The sequence below is a fragment of the Wyeomyia smithii genome, chromosome 1, assembly GCF_029784165.1.
Source record: "Wyeomyia smithii strain HCP4-BCI-WySm-NY-G18 chromosome 1, ASM2978416v1, whole genome shotgun sequence".
NCBI classification, from domain to species: Eukaryota; Metazoa; Arthropoda; class Insecta; order Diptera; family Culicidae; genus Wyeomyia; species Wyeomyia smithii.
The window spans coordinates 178,944,550-178,967,246 of NC_073694.1; the positions used below are offsets into that span (position 1 = coordinate 178,944,550).

Below are 22,697 nucleotides of genomic sequence, written 5' to 3' on the forward strand. Positions count from 1 at the left end.
CAGTTATACCATTCTACAACGTTCGATAAATTTTGTTTCGTATTTCGTAATACTAATGTACAAAAAATACATCTCATTCATTCTGGCTTGGAGCGATCTTTTGATAAGCTCCGCTTTTATTTTCAGTTCCTACAGATTTTCTCAGTTTCGTAACACGGATGAACAAAACTGATTTCTTGTGAACATTCTATCGAGCCGGACCGATAGAGCTCTCATAGAGGCAACGAAATAACATGTACTGTGTCGTGTTGCGCGGCTTGAAAGAAGAAAATGTTCCCGTCTCCGTGTCGAATAGAAGCAGATTGTTGCGTGTTTGATATTGCCTATGGTAGACATGAGTATGAAGGTGGAAATTCTGCTGTGGTCAAACTATAAACGTTTTGTTTTAGGACGCAATAGCGTAAGTGCTGCATTTCTGTTATCTGCTACCATCCAGCACGAGAACAAGTATAAATTACAACCAGCCCTTCTCAAGGCCACCAACACGTTCTTGAGGCAATGTTGAATTTTTCTTGGCTTGCAAATGCTGAAATTTGCGGTTTTCCGTCTGTTACACATGATGAAAAATCTTAACTACTTCAATCACATAATTGTAGAGCACCAAAAGGTGCTATTATAATTCACAACAGTAATAACACTGGCAAGTTTGTTCAATTATCACTATTTCGGATAACCATTCGCCGATGATTCTAGTTCTCCCGTTTTCTCTAGTAGAATTGCCTGCCACTTCCAATAATTCTGCAGCTGCCGAAAACTCCATAACAGCCGCCAGATAGACAGTTGCTTAAGTATCTTGCTTGCCTGCTATCTGCCTTCATCCGCCACGTATAGAATAACTGCATATGTACAATACTGCCGTGAGATGACAAAGTGACGTAAAGGCCATTTTTTCGAATATGGGTTTTTCATGCCAATTTGTTCATTATTCGAAGACCTATCTTTTGGTATCTTCCTTTTCGTTGTTACTCATTCGTACGTTGTATAGAATCAAAAAAACAAAGTGACGTTGGCACCCACTTCAATACAAAAGTGGCGAGAAATTCATTCGTTTTTGGGCCGTACTGAAAAACTGATCACTTGGATCTACGTCACAATGTCATATCACGGCAGAATACGCAACCGATAAAAAGAAGAACTCGAGTGTCTTCCAAAACACAAAACTGTACGTGTTAGGTAGAATGCTGCTTGTGCGAGAGCTCTATCGGTCCGGCTGCCAACATGAAATGAAATTAATATTTTGTGCATTCGCATTACGAACCAGAGACAAGAAGAAACTTGAAATAAAGGCGGAGTCTTGTACTTGTAAGACTCCGCCTTTATTACAAGTTCTTTCCAGCTTGTCTTTGGTTCGTTAGTAACAAAATAGCTCTAAAAATATCAGGAACAGTAAGCGACCTCGAGTAAACAACAACAACAACAACAAATCGTTTACAAAGTCAGATCGGTTGTATCCGTTAGTGTCGACTGTGCTTGTGAAGAGATGTGGTGATTGGTTGCTCGGTATGATTTGGACAATCGATGTTATTTATCAAGTTTTCAATAGTGTATCTCAAACAATAGGTTATTTTTGTTACATAAATTTAACCGTGAAAGAATTTCTGATCGGTTGATGCCAAAACCTCGAAATTCTGAAAAGAAATGACCGATACATAAGCGCTCAAAACCTGACCACTTTTCCCTGGTTCTCCCTGGTTGAAGTACTAGATATTCAAATTCAGGCGCCTAACTTCGATATAGACGTTAGTCAACGTCAAAAATCATCAGGATTGTATGCAAAGCCACGACCGCAAGGTTGACATAGAACTACATAAGATTGTTGGCTACATTATTTGTATTGAATATGTTTCGAATCTTGTGCAGAAGAGGAGTTGAAGTGCTACCGAATTTCAGTTTGTACATACCGTAAAACAGGGCGAATAGAAACAAAACTTCCGAGCTTAAAAAATACTATTATAAGTCTTTGATTACATTCAAAAACCATGCGAAAAATATTTTCTTGGAAAGTTCAATAATAAACAAAACCTGCAAACCCATTTATGAGTTAGCTACTACTACTAGCTACTACAGTCACTACTGTCGATTTGCTTATAACAATAAAAAAATGGAGGCTCAAATTCTGAGCGTTCGCGAATACCTAAATACTTTGCCTGTGGAAGCCATTTTATTTCACCTAGAACTTGTTCGTGTGATGTACTGGTTAGGCATTTCAAGTTTTTACTGTTAATTTAAGGATTGTCGGTACTTTTTCGATACTTTATAACCTTTTTTTCGCCTCTCATGTCAATAAATATGATGCATTTGTTCTGTTTTCTTCAAAATCAAAACTCGAATCTTTCAACAGAACAAGGAAAACGCATTTCATTGAGGAGTGTTTCTATTTGCCCCATTGCGGGGTAAATAGAAAAATGCTACATTTTTTCAATGAAAAGAATAAATTACTTATTGTATCAAAATGGTAGTTAAACTTTTAATAGGAGAAGGCAAGACCCGTGTTTTAAAACTTTTATTTTAATTCTAGGCGTTACAGTATTTTTTGTACACTGCAGGATATATCGCAGACTGTTTCTACAGTGGTAGACATTCGCTTAGCCGCACCCTATTTTTTCTCAATATTTAAAAAAATAGATCAGTGTTTTGTTCAGTTTCGCTGATAAATAACGAAAGTTGTTTATTTTCATCGGTTTTATTATTCTCCACGTTTTACGGTACCCGGAGTAATTCGCGATTAGGGCGCAACTAACAATATGTAAACGAATCGTTTCATTATCTCATTAGCTTTGGAAAGACTGACAAAATTCATGACAGGAATCTTTTCTTATATAATAATCGATAAAATTGTTTAAATCAAGTTTTAGTGAAGGGCGCTAGAATTGTTTACCCTAAACAAAAGAAACTTTGGTATTAGCCCTTTTCATTGTTTTGAAGCAACGGGCTTATTTGCGAAATATTTCGTTAACAGCGAAAAATTTCGTAGAAGGGAGGATCAACATTGTTTCCAAAATACAGGCGTATTTAAACAGGTGAAACTGAGGGAAAAATGAAAACAAGGCGAAAAAGAGGTGGGCGAATCCCATACTCAGAATACTTTTAGACTCATTTTTTTTTTTTGTTCATCTATAATTTATTTGACACGGCACAAATACAATTTAATGTTTAACGGCGCCAATTATATCTGGTAGCTTACTTTCTAAAGTACCTTAATAACTAAAAGCAAATTTTTTATCCTCGCTGCCGACTACGAGCTGAAACTAAATCTAACTTAAAGCTAGAATATTTTGCATTAAAAGCACAGGTTTGCTGTTTGATGGTTTTCATTGCCATAGGTAAGCAGCATATTAAATTTGTTCCGCTGCTGGGCCAAGATATTACGGACTAACCATATTGGGTTGTTTCCATCGGGCCTTTGGAGTATCGTGCGGGTCTGATTGCTGTTTCCGGATCCGGGGTCTTAACGTGTTCTTGTCGTTAGGCTGGATGCAGGCGGAAGGGGGTAGGACTAAACTGGGGCGTGGATGGATTTCAGGAAAACGTATATAAGGGACATGTAGGATAGGTCACGGCTCGCCAAGACATCACGAACAGGAACAGCCGACTGCCTACCTTCGGCCTGCAGGGAAGCTATTAATTTAGACCTGGCGTCACGGTGATTTTAGACTCATTTTGAAAGGGTTAAAAGAAAAACGTAGGTTTTAGGCATAAATGAACAAATTTAATGTAGTATTGTAAAGAAACTATAAGATAGGTTTATTCTGCGTCGATTTTTGATATTAATGTTAATATTATTCTTTTCCATTTAAATTACGATTTGAAATGTACTTGCAAATTTTGAAACTGATATTCCTCAATGTTTATTTTTTGTTAGTTGCGCCCTAATCACAAACCACTCCGGATACATTACTGAACAGGTATGGAACAACCACTATACAACGCAAGCAAGTTTCAACTGTCAGCGTGCATGCATATTAAAATAACATTTTATTTTCAATTCTAACACAAAACGAGAAAATATTAAATCTTCAGTAATTTGTTTGTTATCCTTATAAGGACAACTGTTGTTCAATTTCATATCGGATATAATGTGGATCGCATTTGTGTGCTGCCTTGACAATGGGGATTAAGGCGCACGGAGAACACAGTGAAAAGGTGTTTTCACATTGAAAACTAGAAACGGCTTCACTGGAGGAAGTGTTGGTAATGAACCTACCGCTAATACTGCCGCTATTGTACAAGGCAACTTTTTGCTAAGACCGATGTTAAACATTCTCAAAAGCACATCTGTTCAATTCAATATCGCATATAATGCTGATTGCATCTCTGTGCTATTTCCGACAGTAGAATTCTTCTGCAACTTTTTATTAGAGAAAGTGCCGGCTGATGTGTTGATGCTGCCCACTAGCGCGCAAAGTCAGCACTAAAGGAACTTCCATTGCACAAGCTATCGATGTTGATACCCGCTGCAACTGCTACTGATTCTATCCACTGCCACCGTTGCTGCTAAGTGAGGACTGTGTTGTAGTCGCTGTCTAGAACTAATATGGGCAGTTTCGACTGAAACATTCTCTTATATAGGCCAAATAGCACATTCCAAATTACTAGTTCTGTCATTTTGTCGACCGTGCTAGGGAAAGCGATCATATAACGGCCAATCAGAACAATCTAAATTTTCGTTTCAACAAGCACTGACCACTTTCAACAGTATAGTTGCTTGCCGTATCAAGGCTTGACAATTTTTAAGGTTTGATTATGTGAAAACTCAATTTTTATGCAGATAACAAAAGCTGTTCGGGTGTTACATATTACTGAAGGAAAAGGTAATTCAGTACGTTCTGAGGCACAGAGATAAAGTCAAATTGATAACTATTCCATCATTTGAAATGGAGTGTAATTAATTTAAGAGAAAATAATAACTCTTCAATTAGGCATTTAATTTATCCTGAGAAGGACTGTTTAATTTAATTTCGGATAAGATGCTGATCACATCTTTGTGTTATCACTGAGAGTGCGAATAAGACATTCCTTGTGATAGATAATACAGTGAAAAGCTATTTTAACACTCAAAACTTGACGGAACGCCAGCTTTCCAGAACGTTGGTGTGTTGTCAAAATGAGGTAACTTTTCATTGGATGCATCTACTAATGATGCTGCCCGCTACTGCACAAAGCTAGCAAAGGTGGCAAAATTGTTAAAAATCTGTCCACGTGGTATGTGGATGGCCCCATGGATGGTCGGGTGTCAACGGTCGAAGGAGGTTAAGGAGAATAAGCACAGTTCGAGGTTGACCACACAACTTCAATGCAAAGAAAAACTATTGCGCCCACTTAATAGGCGATACACATTGAAGTTATTGAAGTTATTGGAATCTTCGAGAAGATTCACAGCATATTGAAGGTGGGAGGATGTAACGGTAACCCCGTTACACTCAGATTAACCTATTGGGTTTCCTTCACTATGTCCGACGTGGATAGAACTATTCTATAACTGCACTAGCCACTTCATGGCGTCGACTTTGTTATCCTGGAACCACTTTTTTACGGTCTTAGCGGTTGGCCCACTCCAATCTTTTTCGTTCCGGGATATTTTACCACCTACCCTCTGCTCCATCAGCCGCCACTGAACTGTCCGGGAACTCACGGACATGTTTAGTTCATCCCGGATCTTTTTCGAAGCTTTGAACGGATCTATCTTCGCGGTCGTTTTTCTTAGGCGTCCCGTCTGTTTTGGGTTTTTTGGGTCGTGGAGGGCATTAACTCGAAGCTATTGGATCGTCATGATAAATACCACCGAGACACAATCAATTTCCTTCAAAAATCGATCGAAATAACACTCGAAACAGCCGAAACGAGGAACTGGTCCTAAATTTTGTCGCGCCAGTTTTCAACTTTTGACAGTTAACAGTGCATCTTGCTAAAACGGGTTGCTTTGATTGCGTTAAACTTGTGATTTTCAAAGTCGCATATTAATATAAGTGCTCGCCGCTAGGTTTCGCATACACTATATATGAATTGGCAGTTAAAAGCTACTTTGATTTTTTCGCGTTAGAGTGATCTCAATGTTTTGTCCAACACTGCATATGTTACAAAAGGCAAGAATGTCAGGAATGGTAAACATGCTAAAAATGCCAAAGTGAAAATGTAAAATGCCAGATATTCGTGATTTTTTAAACCTTACAACGTCAATTTTTTCAAAACAATTTTTGAACTTTTTCGCACTGAAAGAAGAAACATTCTTAGACTAGGAGCGCTGCAGCAAAATATATAGTGCGTCCAGATATTAAATAAAGTGAACTTTATTGAAGAAAGTTATTAGTTATCAGTTATCAGCCAGGGGATCAATGTAAGTCCCAATCCCAGTCCCAGTCTCAATCCTAGTTCCAGCCATACATTTTTCGCAGAATATACCAAATCACGATTGAATGATATTACTACTTTCATGCGCTTATCGAGGTTTCACCTCTGAAAGCCTCTGAAGCCTATTATAATTATGAGTTTATGGTTTTTCAAAACCCCTACTATTGTTGGTTACGAAAAAAAATCGAACGAAATTATCAAATGATAAATATTCTCGTACGTATGAAAATGATAGTTTACGAAACATAGAAGTTGTGTGTTGTAGCTTCAAATAACCGATAACGGTTTTGTTGTAACATGCTGACATTTAAAACGGAACAAAATGAAATACGATTCTCATGTTCGTGTCTTCATTATTCCAGACAAAAATATATAATTCAACGGAAAAGACATAGCATAGATATTGTTTCCCCGGAGGGGACACAAAAATTACGCAGTCATTATAAAATACGCAGCTAGAGCTTTAAATTCATTGTTTCCAGCGTCTCTTTTTTCGGTGTCTGTCAATCACTGAGAATAATAGCAGATTGGATTACTTCCACCGGAGTATGGAAGTTAAGATTCGGTAGACTTGGACCTTCCGATAAAAGCAGACTGATTTAATGCGAAATTCCTACTGGTACGACGCTTCTAGAGCGACATCAACCAAGCATCTGTTATATAATATGATGGATATGAATTAATACACGAAATGCAATGCTCATTCTGCGCTAATAGTCGAACATATTCATTATTCCGTATAACGATTGAGAACCGAACATTAGTCCTGCTGACAGGCGGTGCCACGTGGAACCACCGATCGCAAACTAGCGATTTTGTGCAGTAAGTCACGTGTGCCTCTAAAACCTGAAAACTATTATCAATAAAACTAGATGTCAATTCAAACACACACCACGCAGCATCCGAGTTAATTGGGTACCCGTGCCTACTATATAATTGAGAGTTAGTTCGAAAAATATGTTGATATATCTGTACATTTCACTGTTGCTCTCCCTCTTACTTCAGAGGCAAAGTTGGACAATCAACGTGACCCGCTGTAGATCTGGACATTAAACCGCAGGCTTATTATCAGTTGTTACATCACTATGAAATGCCAATTAACGCTTGGGCCACACGTGCACTGCACTGGTTTTTGGACTGTTGACAGCGCAGGAAATCAACTTTTAGTGTGTAATCACACTACCGAAGTTCTCTCCTAGATGGTTATGTTATTATGATTGGTGGTGCAGGAAATTGAAATCTAAGTATGCTATGTGATTATAGCGACAAACGATGTTTGTGCTTCCACTGGTTGTGTTCTGTTCTTAAAAAGTTTTTACTAATGCGTGTTTATGAGAAAACCATCAGCGAAAAAAAAACATTTAAAGTAAGTAGTCAATATTTTCTTATGACGATAGTTTTATAGGAACTTGTTGAAACATAGTTCTATTCATTTCCGTTAGCCGTAAAAGCACTTTATTACTCATTATATCACATATATAAAACATTAACTACTTTAAAAAATAACACTTGTAGTGTACATTAAATAATTTGAAACTTGCATGCTTCTCGGTTTTTCATCACCAGGTGAAAAAATACACTAACAACATTTTCAGAAACCTAATTATCATGACAACGTTTTGGCCTGCTGAGGTATTCTACATTGTTTTTATATTTATATTTATATAAATATTCGTCATTCAATTAAACACTGATAAGCTTTTTTTGATCAACATCATCTACGGTTGGTTATTCATTTTAAACAATTTTCAAATAGACCGGTTGTATGTCGGCGTACCAGGCAACTTCACCGTGACAGTTCGGACTGGCTCGTTCCTTGCAGCTCAGCCAGTAGGTGTCCATCAAGCCCTTTCCCTTGACATCGATCAGCCCTCGGTGTTCGGTTTTGAAGCCTCCGATTCGCATCAGCGCGTCGTTCATTTCACCGGAGATGTGAATTTTTAGGGCTGCAAAAAATGAATTGTAGCAAAATAAGGGAATTTTTACGACATAGAGTTCATATGACACGTTAAAGGAATATTATAAAGTGATTAAATCATTAAATCATAAAATCATGCAGTTTTTTCAATCCATATGAATTAAATCGTAATATCCATTCTTGATTAATTTTCAACTTATTTTTGAGCCTCCTCTGCACCCATTGTTCCAGTTTGTGTACTTTGTTGACCCATTTTCGATTCATGTTGAACTCATTTTTGATATGAAATGGAACACAACAATTTAACTTGATTCGTAGCCTGTTAATTGCCACAGCTGATGTATTTAACTTAAAAACATCGCCATACATTAAGTGAGGAAGAAGTAATGACTTGAAAAGTTGCAATTTCACTGGAGTTGCAAGTTTAAGAAGACGTAAGCGGGCAAAACATTTTTCGCATTTTTCGAGATTGTTTTGGATGATGAAGCCTAGATTAGACGACGTGTGTTTTAATCTATCGATTCCCAAAAATAAGTCTGGTAAAATGTCAGAATGAAAATTCCTGGATATGAACATAGCTTTAATTTTAGACTCGTTCACTGGCAATAAATTTCTGTTAGACCATTGGTAAATTCTGCACAAATCAGAATTTATAAGTCCAGTCATTACTGACACAGCTAAACTTCAACAGGGGCCCTAGTATTGACTCTTGAGGAACACCGGATTGGAATTGGTATCTCATTTGAACATGAAACTTTGCATATGTGCAAAAGATATAATTTTGTGCTATTGGTTTAATTTTTTGGAACCCGACTCATTTTTGAGAATCTTTTTAAAATCGGGAAGGTATTGATGACCACAAATATTTCCAGAGCCAAAACGGTTTGTTTAAACGGTATGACTAGGGATACCATCCGCTTTGATGTTGCAAACTGGGTGCACTGCCTCAACACTTCATCCCTAGGGCTTAACTGGCAACCATCGAAAGGCCTAGCTCAGGATCCGGTTGTCAAATAACCTTTCTTTTGCCACGAAAACAGTCTAGACGCGCCGTTGGATATAAGAGTGAACTCACAAACACAAAATAGTACACTAGTGCTAAAATAAAAATAAAAATAATTTGTTCTATTTGCTGATTGAAAAACCGAAATTTGTAAGTTTAATCTATATAATATATCTAAAACGAAATCTAACACAAACATAACCTGTACCTGCTAAAAGAACCGGTATATCCGAATCAGCATCCAACGAATAGAACAATTCTTTAAGAAATTTCGTTGCCATGGATCCCGACGAAACGCTACTAACGGGAGAAAGTTACTGTGTCAATTGCGATCGTCCAGATTCGGCAGATAACCTGGTTCAGTGCGATCGATGCAGCACGTGGTGGCACATGAAGTGTGCCGGAGTAACCAACTCAGTAGAAGATCGTTCATGGAGCTGCAGCAAATGTGTTCACGTTACATCCGAGGTGGGATCGGTGAGATCAGTTTCCAGTGCCAAGTCAAAACGACTTTCCTTGGCAATGAAAAAGTTGCAGGAGGAACATGAGTTAAAAGTGAAACAACTTAAGGATCAGCAGAATTTGGAGAGAGACCTTCTCGAGCAAAAGTATGCCGGCTTGGAAGCCGCTATGAAAGAAAATGAAAGCGACAGCGCCAGCGCTCGAAGCAGGATGAGTGACGGTGTCAGAAGGACGGAAGTGCAACGTTGGTTGGCTGGGACTTCAACGAAACCGACCACTGCCGATCAAACAAGGTCTAAAGCGGCCATCAAGAAAACGGACCGAATTAATCAATGGAATTCAACGCCCATGTTGAACCCAAGGCAGAAAGAAGTAGACCCCCCATGCCAGGTAACACTATAGACCCTAAGTCGCCACGTCCAGGTGAGTCAAATCAAAATGCTAACGATATCGCTACTCTCGACCATCTTACCAAGCAATTTGGCCTTGAAGCCACTGAAAATATGAACTTACCAACTAATATAAATATATTTACACCCTCGCCGTCTCAATTAGCGGCGAGACAAGTCATGCCCCGCGACCTTCCAACCTTTTCTGGCAGTCCAGCTGATTGGCCAGTATTTATTAGTAACTTTATGATCTCAACATTGGCGTGTGGCTACAGCCCCGCCGAGAACTTAATCAGACTACAACGCTCCCTGAAAGGCCCTGCCCAGGAAGCGGTGCGTAGTCGACTTCTTCTCCCAGAATCTGTTCCGCATATTGTAGATACGCTTCGCTTATTATACGGTCGTCCAGAGCTATTGATAAATGCGCTCATTGATAAGGTCCATACCGTCCCCGCGCCGAAAGCAGAGAAACTCGAATCTCTCATCGACTTTGGGATGGCAGTACAAACACTGTGTGACCATCTCGAAGCTGCAAATCAACAAGCTCATCTGTCAAATCCGTCATTGATGATCGAGTTGGTGGACAAAATTACCAGTACACGTAAGGATGGAGTGGGTGAAATATATGGAGACGCGAAAAGAAGTTAATTTGAAAGTTTTCGGTGAATTTATGCAGGGAATTGTAAAATCAGCGAGCCGGGTCACACTCTACACGGGAAGTGCGAACAAAGCAGACGATAATCGGAAACAAAAGCGCGCAGCAATCAACTCACACTCAGAAGTGACGCAAAATGGTAACGTAGAAGGGACAGACAAAATTTGTCCAGCTTGTAATCAGAGGGGTCATCGTTTGAAAGAGTGCAGCATTTTCAAATCATATTCTGTTGAGGGCCGATGTCGATTCGTTCAAACGCAAGGAATTTGCCGTAATTGTCTGAATGCCCATGGCAGACGTTCCTGTCGCACTCCTGGTGTTTGTGGTTTAAACGGATGCCAATTCCGGCATCACCCGCTTTTACATTATTCACGTTCAGCGGTGCAAGCAGTAGAGAACCATATGCATCGTAACATTCAACCATCCCTCTATTTCGGAATCATCCCTGTAACTGTGCATGGAGGAGGGAAAAGCATTACCACCTATGCTTTCTTGGATGATGGGTCGTCCGTAACATTAATCGAAGATGAATTGGTGAAACAACTAGGAGTTGTTGGCGCGAAGCAACCGTTATGCTTGAAGTGGACTGGTAATATGTCACGAGTAGAAAATGATTCTCGAACAGTATGCGTATCGCTGTCGCAAGGAAACCGTCGTGCCTATGAGCTGCGTGATGTACGCACGGTAAAAGAGCTCACTCTTCCTAGCCAAAGCCTAGACGTTAATAAATTAGCAAAAACGTTCCCACATCTCCGAGGCATTCCGGTACAGAGCTTCCACATTTATTGATAGGAATCGACAATATACGATTAACTGTTCCGCTGAAAACCAGAGAAGGAGCAACAAATGATCCAGTGGCAGTGAAAATGCGGTTAGGCTGGTGCATCTTCGGAGGAAGTAAGGAAAATTCAGCTACATCGTCCTTGAATGTACACGCGTGCGATTGTGCTTCAGACCAGACTTTGCACAACATGGTGAAAGAGTTTTTTGCTACGGAAGATGTCGGATCACAGGCAGCAAAGCCGATCATATCGAAAGAAGGGAGAAGAGCTTATGAACTACTGGAGAAAACAACCAGAAGAGTAGGGGAAAAGTACGAAACCGGGCTTTTGTGGCGTTTTGACGATTTTAAACTACCAGACAGTTACGGGATGGCGCTAAAACGTATGGAATGTCTCGAACGACGTATGGCACGAGAACCTCAACTAAAGGAAAAAATGGCGAAGCAAATCGACGATTATATCAATAAAGGATACATTCGTCGAGCTTCGGAACAGGAATTGAAAAAAGCTGACACCAAACGAGTATGGTATCTACCACTGGGAGTTGTGTTCAACCCGAAAAAATCCAACAAGATGCGGATGATATGGGACGCAGCAGCTAAGGCTCGTGGAATATCATTGAATGATATGCTTCTGAAGGGACCGGATCAATTAACGTCTTTGCCAGCAGTTCTGTTCCGTTTTCGACAGTTCGCGGTTGCTGTTACAGCTGACATAGCGGAGATGTTTCACCAAATTCTAATTCGAGAAACAGACCGGAATGCTCAGCGATTCCTATAGAGAGATAGCCCGTCCGGGCCTCCACAAGTTTTTTCGATGAACGTCGCCACATTTGGATCAACATGCTCGCCAGCATCCGCACAATTTGTGAAAAACAAAAACGCGATGGAGTTTGCCGAGGAATATCCCCGGGCTGTTCAATGCATAGTAAAGAACCACTACGTTGACGACCTGCTAGAGAGCTTCGATAGCGTTGATGAAGCTATTAAAGTTATAAGCGAGGTACGAATGATCCACGCTAAAGGTGGGTTCAATATACGGAATTTCCAATCAAATAACTCCAAAGTGCTGGGCAGCCTTGGAGAGAAAGAGAAATCAGTAGTGCGGTGTTTAGATTCTCATAGCACCAATCAGTGCGAACGAGTACTTGGATTACTTTGGCATACGAAGGAAGATCATCTTGGATTTTCAACACTGATGCAGCAGGAGATACAAACAGTGATATCCTCAGGCATACCACCCACCAAAAGACAAGTTTTAAAATGCCTAATGAGTCTCTTCGACCCGATCGGCTTGTTAGCTTCGTTTACGGTACAGGGTAAAATTCTACTGCAGACAATATGGAGGTCTGGCACTCAATGGGATGAACAGATAACTGAGGGGTGTTTTGAGCGTTGGCGAGAATGGACACGATTGTTAAAAGACGTACAGCAACTCCAACTTTCACGGTGTTATTTTCGGGTAGCAACTTCTAAAATATATCGACACACAGAGCTACACGTATTCGTTGACGCGAGTGAAGAAGCTTATGCGGCGGTAGCATACTTTCGGTGCGTTGATGAGCAAGGGGTAGCCGAATCCGCGCTAGTAGCTGCCAAAACCAAAGTCGCTTCAATCAAACCACTATCTATTCCACGACTGGAGTTAAAGGCAGCCGTGTTGGGTGTTCGATTGATGCAGTTCGTTACCGAAGGGCACTCAATACAAATCGCCTAGAAAGTCTTTTGGTCGGACTCAAGCACCGTGCTCTCCTGGATCAACTCCCAAGATCGGCGCTATAAACAGTTTGTTGCGGTACGCATCGGTGAAATTTTGACAGAAACCAACGCAGATGAATGGAGATACATACCGACGAAGAAAAACGTAGCAGATGCAGCGACAAAGTGGGGCAAAGGGCCAGACCTCAAGCCAGACAGTGTATGGTTCACAGGTCCGCAATTTATGTGGTACAGCGAAGATCAGTGGCCAGCTAATTTAGCACCGAAATCAAAGATCGCTGACGAAGAGCTTCGCCCGATTCACCTACACCAGGAAGAATTCAAAACCTGTATGATTATCGAATTGGAAAGGTTTTCAAATTGGAATCGAGCATTACGAGCTACAGCGTATGCACACCGCTTTATAAAAAAACATTAGGGCAGGCAGAAATGCAATGAAGCTGCAGTTCGGAAACCTCACCCAAGCTGAGATAATACATGCGTTAGACTACTTGATCCAGACGGTACAGTGGGAGGCTTTTCCGGATGAAATGGCCATCCTAACGAACAATTTATCAAAACCATTCACTTCTCGTTAAAGTCGGTCGGAGTAGCGCCAAGAGATGGGTGGCGCTATTCACATGTCTGACGATCCGCGCCGTCCATGTAGAAATTGTTCATACGATTTCGACAGAATCCTGCATTATGAGCGTGCGTCGCTTCGTAAGCCGCCGAGGAGCTCCCTTAGAAATCTACTCGGACAACGGGACAAATTTTTGCGGAGCCGATAGTGTTTTACGGGAGCAGATACAGAAGATGGCACAAACGGTTACCAACACAAATACAAAATGGGTGTTTATTCCTCCGAGTGCCCCGCACATGGGCGGATCGTGGGAAAGGATGGTCCGTTCCGTCAAGTCGGCAATGGAGGCGGCTAATGTGGGACAAAAATTGAACGATGAAGGTCTACTTACTTCGGCGATAGAAGCGGAAGGAATCGTCAACTCAAGACCGTTGACGTATCTTCCCCTGGATTCTGAGGAGGCGGAAGCTCTCACTCCCAATCATTTCCTCCTGGGCAGTTCGAGCGGCGTACGACAACCAGCAGCGGAGCCAACGGATAATATATTCAAGCTTCGCAACGCCTGGAGTCAGGTGCAACACCAGATGGACATGTTTTGGAAACGTTGGTTGCGTGAATACTTACCAACTCTTACGCGGCGGACAAAATGGTTCGGGGAAGTCAAACCTGTGGCAGTAGGGAATCTGGTTTTTGTCATGGAGGACTCAAGAAGGAAGTGATGGACAAGAGGTAGAATTTGCAAGGTTTACGCGGGGCATGATGGTCGGGTTCGGCAAGCATTAGTTCAAACCAATCGGGGTTTGATTCGTAGACCAGTTTCAAAGTTAGCAATTTTGGATGTGGCGCAGGTCGGTAAAACTGGGCACGAGCCTTCCGGTGACCAGTGTTACGGGGGGGAGAATGTTGCAAACTGAGTGCACTGCTTCAACACTTCATCCCTAAGGCTTAACTGTCAACCATCGAAAGACCTAGCTCAGGATCCGGTTGTCAAATAACCTTTCTTTTGCCACGAGCAGCGAAACAGTCTAGACGCGCCGTTGGATATAAGAGTGAAATCACAAACACAAAATAGTACACTAGTGCTAAAATAAAAATTAAAATAATTTGTTCTATTTGCTGATTGAAAAACCGAAATTTGTAAGTTTATTCTATATAATATATCTAAAACGAAATCTAACACAACAATAAAAATTTCATACAGCTTAAAGCTTGCCACACACAAACATAACCTGTGCCTGCCAAAAGAACCGAAATCAGCATCCAACGAATAGAACAAGGACATGTCCTGATTTTGAGATCCTTTTTGAGCGTCCTGATTTATTTGTTATATTCTAGCATTTGTCCTGATTTTCTTAAAATAGTCAGTTTGGTAAAGTAACTTTTGACGTTGACTAACGTCTATGTCGAAGTTAGGCGCCTGAATATGAATATCTAGTACTTCAACCAGGGAGAACCAGGGAAAAGTGGTCAGGTTTTGAGCGCTTATGTATCGGTCATTTCTTTTCAGAATTTTGAGGTTATGGCATCAACCGATCAGAAATTCTTTCATGGTTAAATGTTTGTAACAAAAATAACCTATTGTTTGAGATACACTATTGAAAAGTTGATAAATAACATCGATTGTCTAAATCATACCGAGCAACCAATCACCACCTCTCTTCACAAGCACAGTCGACACTAACGGATACAACCGATCTGACTTTGTAAACGATTTGTTGTTGTTGTTGTTGTTTACTCGAGGTCGCTTACTGTTCCTGATATTTTTAGAGCTATTTTGTTACTAACGAACCAAAGACAAGCTGGAAAGAACTTGTAATAAAGGCGGAGTCTTACAAGTACAAGACTCCGCCTTTATTTCAAGTTTCTTCCTGTCTCTGGTTCGTAATGCGAATGCACAAAATATTAATTTCATTTCATGTTGGCAGCCGGACCGATAGAGCTCTCGCACACGTAGCATTCTACCTAACACGTACAGTTTTGTGTTTTGGAAGACAATCGAATTCTTATTTTTATCGGTTGCGTATTTTACATATGCAGTTACTCTATACGTGGGGGATGAAGGCAGATAGCAGGCAAGCAACAGTATAACATCACGGTCTTGCTTGTTACTGTGCAAAGGATTTTGACACGCGCTTTGTTCATTTCATGACTGTACCGATACCACACGAACGTTGGATGCTGATCGTGACGGAGAAAGAAAAGCCGGGTTTCAATTTCTGGCTGATCGCGCTGGTCGCGTTGATACTTAAGCAACTGTCTATCTGGCGGCTGTTATGGAGTTTTGCTGCAGAACTATTGGAACTGGCAGGCAATTCTACTAGAGAAAACGGGAGAACTAGAATCATCGGCGAATGGTTATCCGAAATAATGATAATTGAACAAACTTGCCAGTGTTGTTACTGTTGTGAATTATAATAGCACCTTTTGGTGCTCTACAATTATGTGATTAAGATTTTTCATCATGTGTAACAGTCGGAAAACCGCAAATTTCAGCATTTGCAAGCCAAGAAAAATTCAACATTGCATCCAGAACGTGTTGGAGGCTCTGAGAAGGGCTGGTTGTAATTTATACTTGTTCTCGTGCTGGATGGTAGCAGATAACAGAAATGCAGCACTTACGCTATTGCGTCTTAAAACAAAATGTTTACTGTCTGACATCACCACAGCAGAATTTCCACCTTCATACTCTGTAGGAACTGAAAATAAAGGCGGAGCTTATCAAAAGATCGCTCTAAGCCAGAATAAATGAGATGTATTTTTCGTAAATTAGTATTACGACACACGAAATAAAATTTTTCGAACGTTGTAGAATTGTATAACTGGAAATAATTAAATCACACCTCTTTTCCCAGTTATACCATTCCAAAACGTTTGAAGAATTTGTTATGTCAGAGCGGATATCGCGCGCTATCTGACCATGAAGCATTTATGCGATAATTGAATGAAAGTTGCAATTGCTGCAACCGGCCTTTTTCAAGGCTCCAAAATGTATTTGGAAGAGCATAATGAATGGTTATTACTAAATTACAACTGTGGTTTGATGCTGCTGAAAATGCACAGCAGTGTGATGTTCATTACGATTTGTTGATACTGCGATTCAATCCGATTTCAAACAGAAAAATTCGGCACGTTCTGCTCACGGTGCTGAGTCTGTTTTAGAAAATTCACAACACTTTATTAGCAAGGATATAACGTCTTGGAGAAGACGGTTATAGTTTGACATCACAGCAGAATTTCGACCGCTTCACACCATTAAATTGATTAACCCTAATCGAGTGTATTTCCAAAGCTATTGCAAAAAATTTATTGACATAAGACAGGCTGTCGTAATTCTACGTGAACTTGCGGTCGTACATAAATTATAAACAGCCTCTTCCACTTTTTTTAAATACATGAAGTTATATGCTGGGCTGGAGCTAACCTAGCATGATCATTATTGATATAATGTCAAGCAATTTTTAAATTTAAAATTTTCGCTTGAATCGTTCTGGTCTCCAATTCAGATAGTTTCGTTGAGTTTGCTTTTTGCTTAGATAGAAAAGTTTTACCCAATTCGCTAAATTAAATGATTGTCTTGGTAGTGCAGCTACGAACAAAGGTTTGATTCGAACAACGGAAAGTGCAGCTGTGAACATAGGTTTGATTCGAATATGTATGAAATGACAGCGATTAAATAAAAGAAATCCATTCTTTTAGTATATATTATTATTTATAACGTTTTAACGTCTCAGCATTCAGGAATGCACTGTTAGATAAAATTGCAGCAGAGGGGCGGGGGCCTAGCGTGGTTGGTAACGTCTCCGCCAACCACGCTCGACGCCTGGGTTCGAATCCCAACGCCGACATAGGGCAAGACATGTATTGTCTGTGATCATACCGTTCCTGTGAATTTTGGTACCCCTAGCCACCTCGGAAATTTGTCTAGTCTTCAGCGACTTGAATAAAGTTTCCCTGTGAGAAAATGTAGAAGCAAGGAGCCCGCCGAGTAATTACTTTGCGGTCTATTGATGCACTTCCTAGCTAGCTAAAGACACTAAGATTCACAATAATGCCCAGTGGTACGAGAGCCCGAAATCGTGAACTTTAATTTTTCAAATATTGGTTTCATTGACATACTATCTCACATTTAGTATATTTAAAGCTTCCAAGAATGATAATAAGTTTTAGTGTGGAGGTCTGCCGCTAGTTGCGCTGCGAAATCTAGCTTTTCAGTCTTGCACTTTGCAGAAATGGTCTTCAGCTAAGTTCTAGAAAGCACCACAATGCACAGTGTTTTTTGACGTAGAACTACGTTTTTCTTTAGCCTACCACATAGGGATGTAAAAAGGAAAACTATTAACGAAAAGGGGACGAAATATGTCCCTTTTTAAATGCTTATAAATCGGTTTGTTTTCAACCCTTTCACTTCCTTAATTTTTGCAGCAATTGTTTGGAAAATAATACACGCATCCACCCAAATGTAGAAAATTGTTGATTGATTATTCGAACTATTGTACTATTGATAATTGTCAAGCCTTGTTTAAACGAAAATTACGTTCCTGATTGGTCGTTATATGAATGCTTCCCAAGCACGGTCGACAGAATCATATACCTTGCAATTGAAAACATGCTATTTGGCCTATATAAGAGCCTGTTTCAGCCGAAGACGCACATAATAGTTCTGGACAGCGACAAGTTGTCAACAGCAGTCGTCCTTCCTTAGCAGCAGCACTAGCCATGTGGTTGGTCACCACGTCTCAGGAGCAGCGCGGTTCTTCTCAGCGTGTGTCGCCAGACTGCCATTATTATTAGGGCAGCATGAAGATCGTCATCACCAAATCTAATTTTGAACAGCAAAATGTCTTTTTTTAGGGCAAATAAACAAGTCATTGAAAGTTAATAATTTTTGACAACGTAAGCAAGCATTCTGTGTGGATTCTAGCAGTTACATCTGTCGCGGCCGTCTAATTTACAGAAGGTGAAATAGCTTCCACAGTGCATGTTGTCCGTGTATCTCAACTCCCCCACTGTTGGGGCAGCACAATGGTTGCGATCAGCAACCGATTTTGAACAGCAAAATGGCTTTTTCAAGGCGAATAAACAAGTAATTGAAGGGTGAAAATTTCCTAGCATCAAGACAAGCAAACATTCTTCGCGGGACTCTAGCAATCAAATTCTGTTGTAGTTTATTTAGTTAATACCCCCACTGTTGGGACAGCACAAAGGCTGCGATCAACATAACCGATTTTGAATAACAAACTGCCCTGTTAGAACGCATTCACAAAGGCAGTTAATTCGAATATTCAGAGCTAATATGAAGTCGATTCAATCAATCAGCATTAACAGAATTTCGTCGTCTCCCAGCTGCCAAGTTGCAACATGATGCAACACGCAACAACGAGCAAACGAAATCGCTTGATGTTACAAACCGCCATAAAATACGGGTTAAAACCGTTGCGTGTGTGAGAGCACCATCGGTGTTTATTCGTTGGAAACAAATAACGAATGCGAATTGTGGAATAATTCGTCTAAAGAATATTAGAGAATTAGACAACTGAACAGAAAGGCGTGGCCTATTACGTAACACCCTTCGGCTATAAAAGAGTGTTTCTGGGAAAACTAGCTACATTCATTAGTCGGAAGGTGAGCTGGATGGACCGTCCACAACGTTGACAGCAGTAGAAGCAGATACAGCACTCAGAAGTAACAGCGCGTTGCGCCTGTGGCTGCCTTCAAATTAAATAAATCACTTGCGCTGTGGTTGGTCACCATGTCTCAGTAGCAGCGGTAGTAGCGGTTCTTCTCAGCGTGCCTCGCCAGACTGCCATTATTCCCCCACTGTTGGGGCAGCATAAAGATCGTCATCACTAAATCCAATTTTGAACAGCAAAATGTCTTTTGACGTAGAACTACGTTTTACTTTGACATACCACACAGGGATGCAAACTGAAAAACTGGGATGAAATTTGTCCCTTTTCAAATGCTTATAGGTCGGTTGGTTTTCAACCGATTTTATTCATTCTTGCAGCAATCGATTGGAAAATTATACACGCATCTGCCCAAATGCAGAAATATGTTGTTTGAATCTAAGAACTATTGCACTATTGAAAATTGTCAAGCCTTGTTGAAATAAAAATAACGTCCTCTGATTGGTCGCTTGCTTGCTGTGTGTGTATGATATGGTATGATGTGTGTATAATATGGTGTGATGTGTGTATGATATGGTATGATGTGTGTATGGTATGATGATATGCTATGATGTGTGTGTGTATGATATGATATAATGTGTGTGTGTGTCTGTATGATATGGTATGATGTGTATGTGTTTGTATGATATGGTATGATTTGTGTGTGTCTATGATATGGTATGATTTGTGTGTTTGTGCTGTGTATGGTTTTTAACTCGGCACGTTCTGCTAACTGCTGAATCCGGTTCACGAAATTCACAACCCTTCATTAGTAGACATTATAACTCATTACCGAAGTGAAAATATTGGTTTTATCAAAGTTTTATAGCGCTCAATGCAGCCAAAAAAGCGCTATAAAACTTTGATAAAACCAGTTGTGTTACTAGGGTAATGAAACACTCAATGCATTTGTTAACAGTGTACTTTACTTGGAAAAGTCTCTATGTATTTTATTGTTTTTTTTTTTTTGTTCCAGGATGGGTGACTTAATGACTAATTGACTTATAAGTGTTATAAAAAATAATTTTTTCAGGACCGTGAGAAAAACAGTCAATTTCTTCGAGAAAGTTGTGGCAAATGTTTCTCCCAGCAACTTTGTCGAAGGTATCGAATTTCTGTCTCTTATATTAAAAACGATATAACAAGTTTTGTATACAAAGGTCACTCAAATTATAATTTTCAATATAACAATAATATATATATATATATATATATATATATATATATATATATATATATATATATATATATATATATATATATATATATATATATATATATATATATATATATATATATATATATATATATATATATATATATATATATATATATATATATATATATATATATATATATATATATATTTTAATTCCTTTTCAAAATTATTGGCCAAACAAAAATACATATTTTCGCTGAACATTTGATCTAGCTATAGTTAAAAATTATTAAAAAGTTATTAACGACTATTCAAGTGTAAGTTTAACTTTAACTTACTCATTCGAACGCAAAAATACGCAGAAAACTATTTGGTATCCTGAAAGCATGTTTATTCATTTTCACAAAAGAATATAAAACCATTTGTCTAATAGAGTCTTTTCGGAAAATCGTTTGCATGAAAATTGGTACTTTTTCAAATAACTTTGTTATTTTTAAATATAGCGTTTTACAATCTTTAGCAAAAATATGAACCCATGAAAATCCTACAATTTTGTAGAAGGTTAAACAATATATAAAAACATTGGAAAGAGAAAAATAAGAATTTTAGTCACAGTTTCTAACATGTTGTCAAATTTGCAGCGCCACTAGCGGCGAAGCTACGCACTAACACTTATTGTCATTCTTTGAGGTTTTTATGATAAATTTATTCTGAATATAAAACTAGCATTTGGCGACGAACGATTTTGAGCCCTCGTACCATTGAGAAATGGTTAGAAAGCTTTAATATTAAAATTACTTACTTACTACTTTTAAGGCGACAGACCGATTATCGATCCAGTGCCGAATCCAGAATACGTCGCCATGTCCCTCGGTCTTGGGCTGCTATCCTCCAATCGCCCCTAACACCTATTTCGCGTGCATCCTCGTCGACAGCACACATCCAACGAGTGCGGGGTCTACTTCGAAGTCGACGACCTCTATCGGGATTCCTGCTAAATATAGCCTTCGCTTGACGCTCATCCGGCATTCTCGCTACATACCCAGCCCACTGAAGCCTGCCGTGTTTTATCCGCTTGACTATATCCGCCGATTTGTTCATGGTTCATGCGTCTGCGCCAAACACCATTTTCTAGTTTGCCGCCAAGGATTGAACGCAAAAGCCCCGATAATTGCTACAGTTCAGGCGATGGCCTTTTTTGTAGATCGGGCATATGAGACCCTCCAACCAGTCCGAGGGCAATTCTTCATCAGACCACACTCTCAGCATGATCCGATGGAATGCACGATACAGCTGTTCGCTCCCGACTTTGAAGAGTTCGGCGGGAATGTCGTCCTTCCCTGCTTCCTTGCAGTTTCTCAGCGCTTTCACAGCTTTCTTCACCTCGTCCATGGATGGTGGATCCACAGCTTGTCCATCATTCTCAATAGTCATCCTGCTCCTTTCGACTCCACTGTTTCCCTCACCGTTCAACAGCACACTGAAGTGTTCCTTCCAACGCCTGGCCACCTCTGTTTTATCGGTTATCAGGTTCCCCTCCCTATCGTTGCACACGACAGGGGCTGACACGTTTCGATTTCTGATTCCGTTGACCTTCTTGTAGAAGCTCCTCGCATCGTGCCTGGAGAAGCAACCTTCCGTCTCCGCAAGAATACGCTCCCAATGCTGTCGTTTCTTCCGGCGATGGAGTCTCTTTTCAGCGGCTCTTGCATCTCGATATCTACGCATGCTCTGACGAGTCACAGCCGTGGCCAACATGTGACCCCTGGCGCGGTTCTTCTCCTCCGTCACTCGCTGGCACTCAGCGTCAAAGCACTCATTGGGCGCAGCTGCCTCAGTTGTACCCAACACTTCTCGCGCTGTAGTGCTGATCGAACTGTGGATGTGCCTCCACTGTTTTTTCAGGTTCCCTTCAACTCTTTCCTCAATCCGTTCATCAACCTTCTGCGAGTACTCTGCAGCCACTCCTTCAGTTGATAGCCGCTGGATGTTCAACTGCATCCTCCTCGTTGCCTTGGATTTCAGCACGTTGGAC

General features: G+C 40.2%; 1 protein-coding gene across 1 annotated transcript in view; it reads right to left on the reverse strand.

The window, feature by feature from the left end:
* Positions 1-7,816: 7,816 nt before the first annotated feature.
* Positions 7,817-22,697, reverse strand: part of LOC129718130 (uncharacterized) — a 69,362-nt gene continuing 54,481 nt past the window's right edge. Inside the window, exon 6 of the mRNA XM_055668560.1 lies at positions 7,817-8,294. Within this exon, the coding sequence (XP_055524535.1) occupies positions 8,086-8,294 (209 nt within the window). The 3' untranslated portion in view covers positions 7,817-8,085. The remainder of the gene's footprint in view (positions 8,295-22,697) is intronic.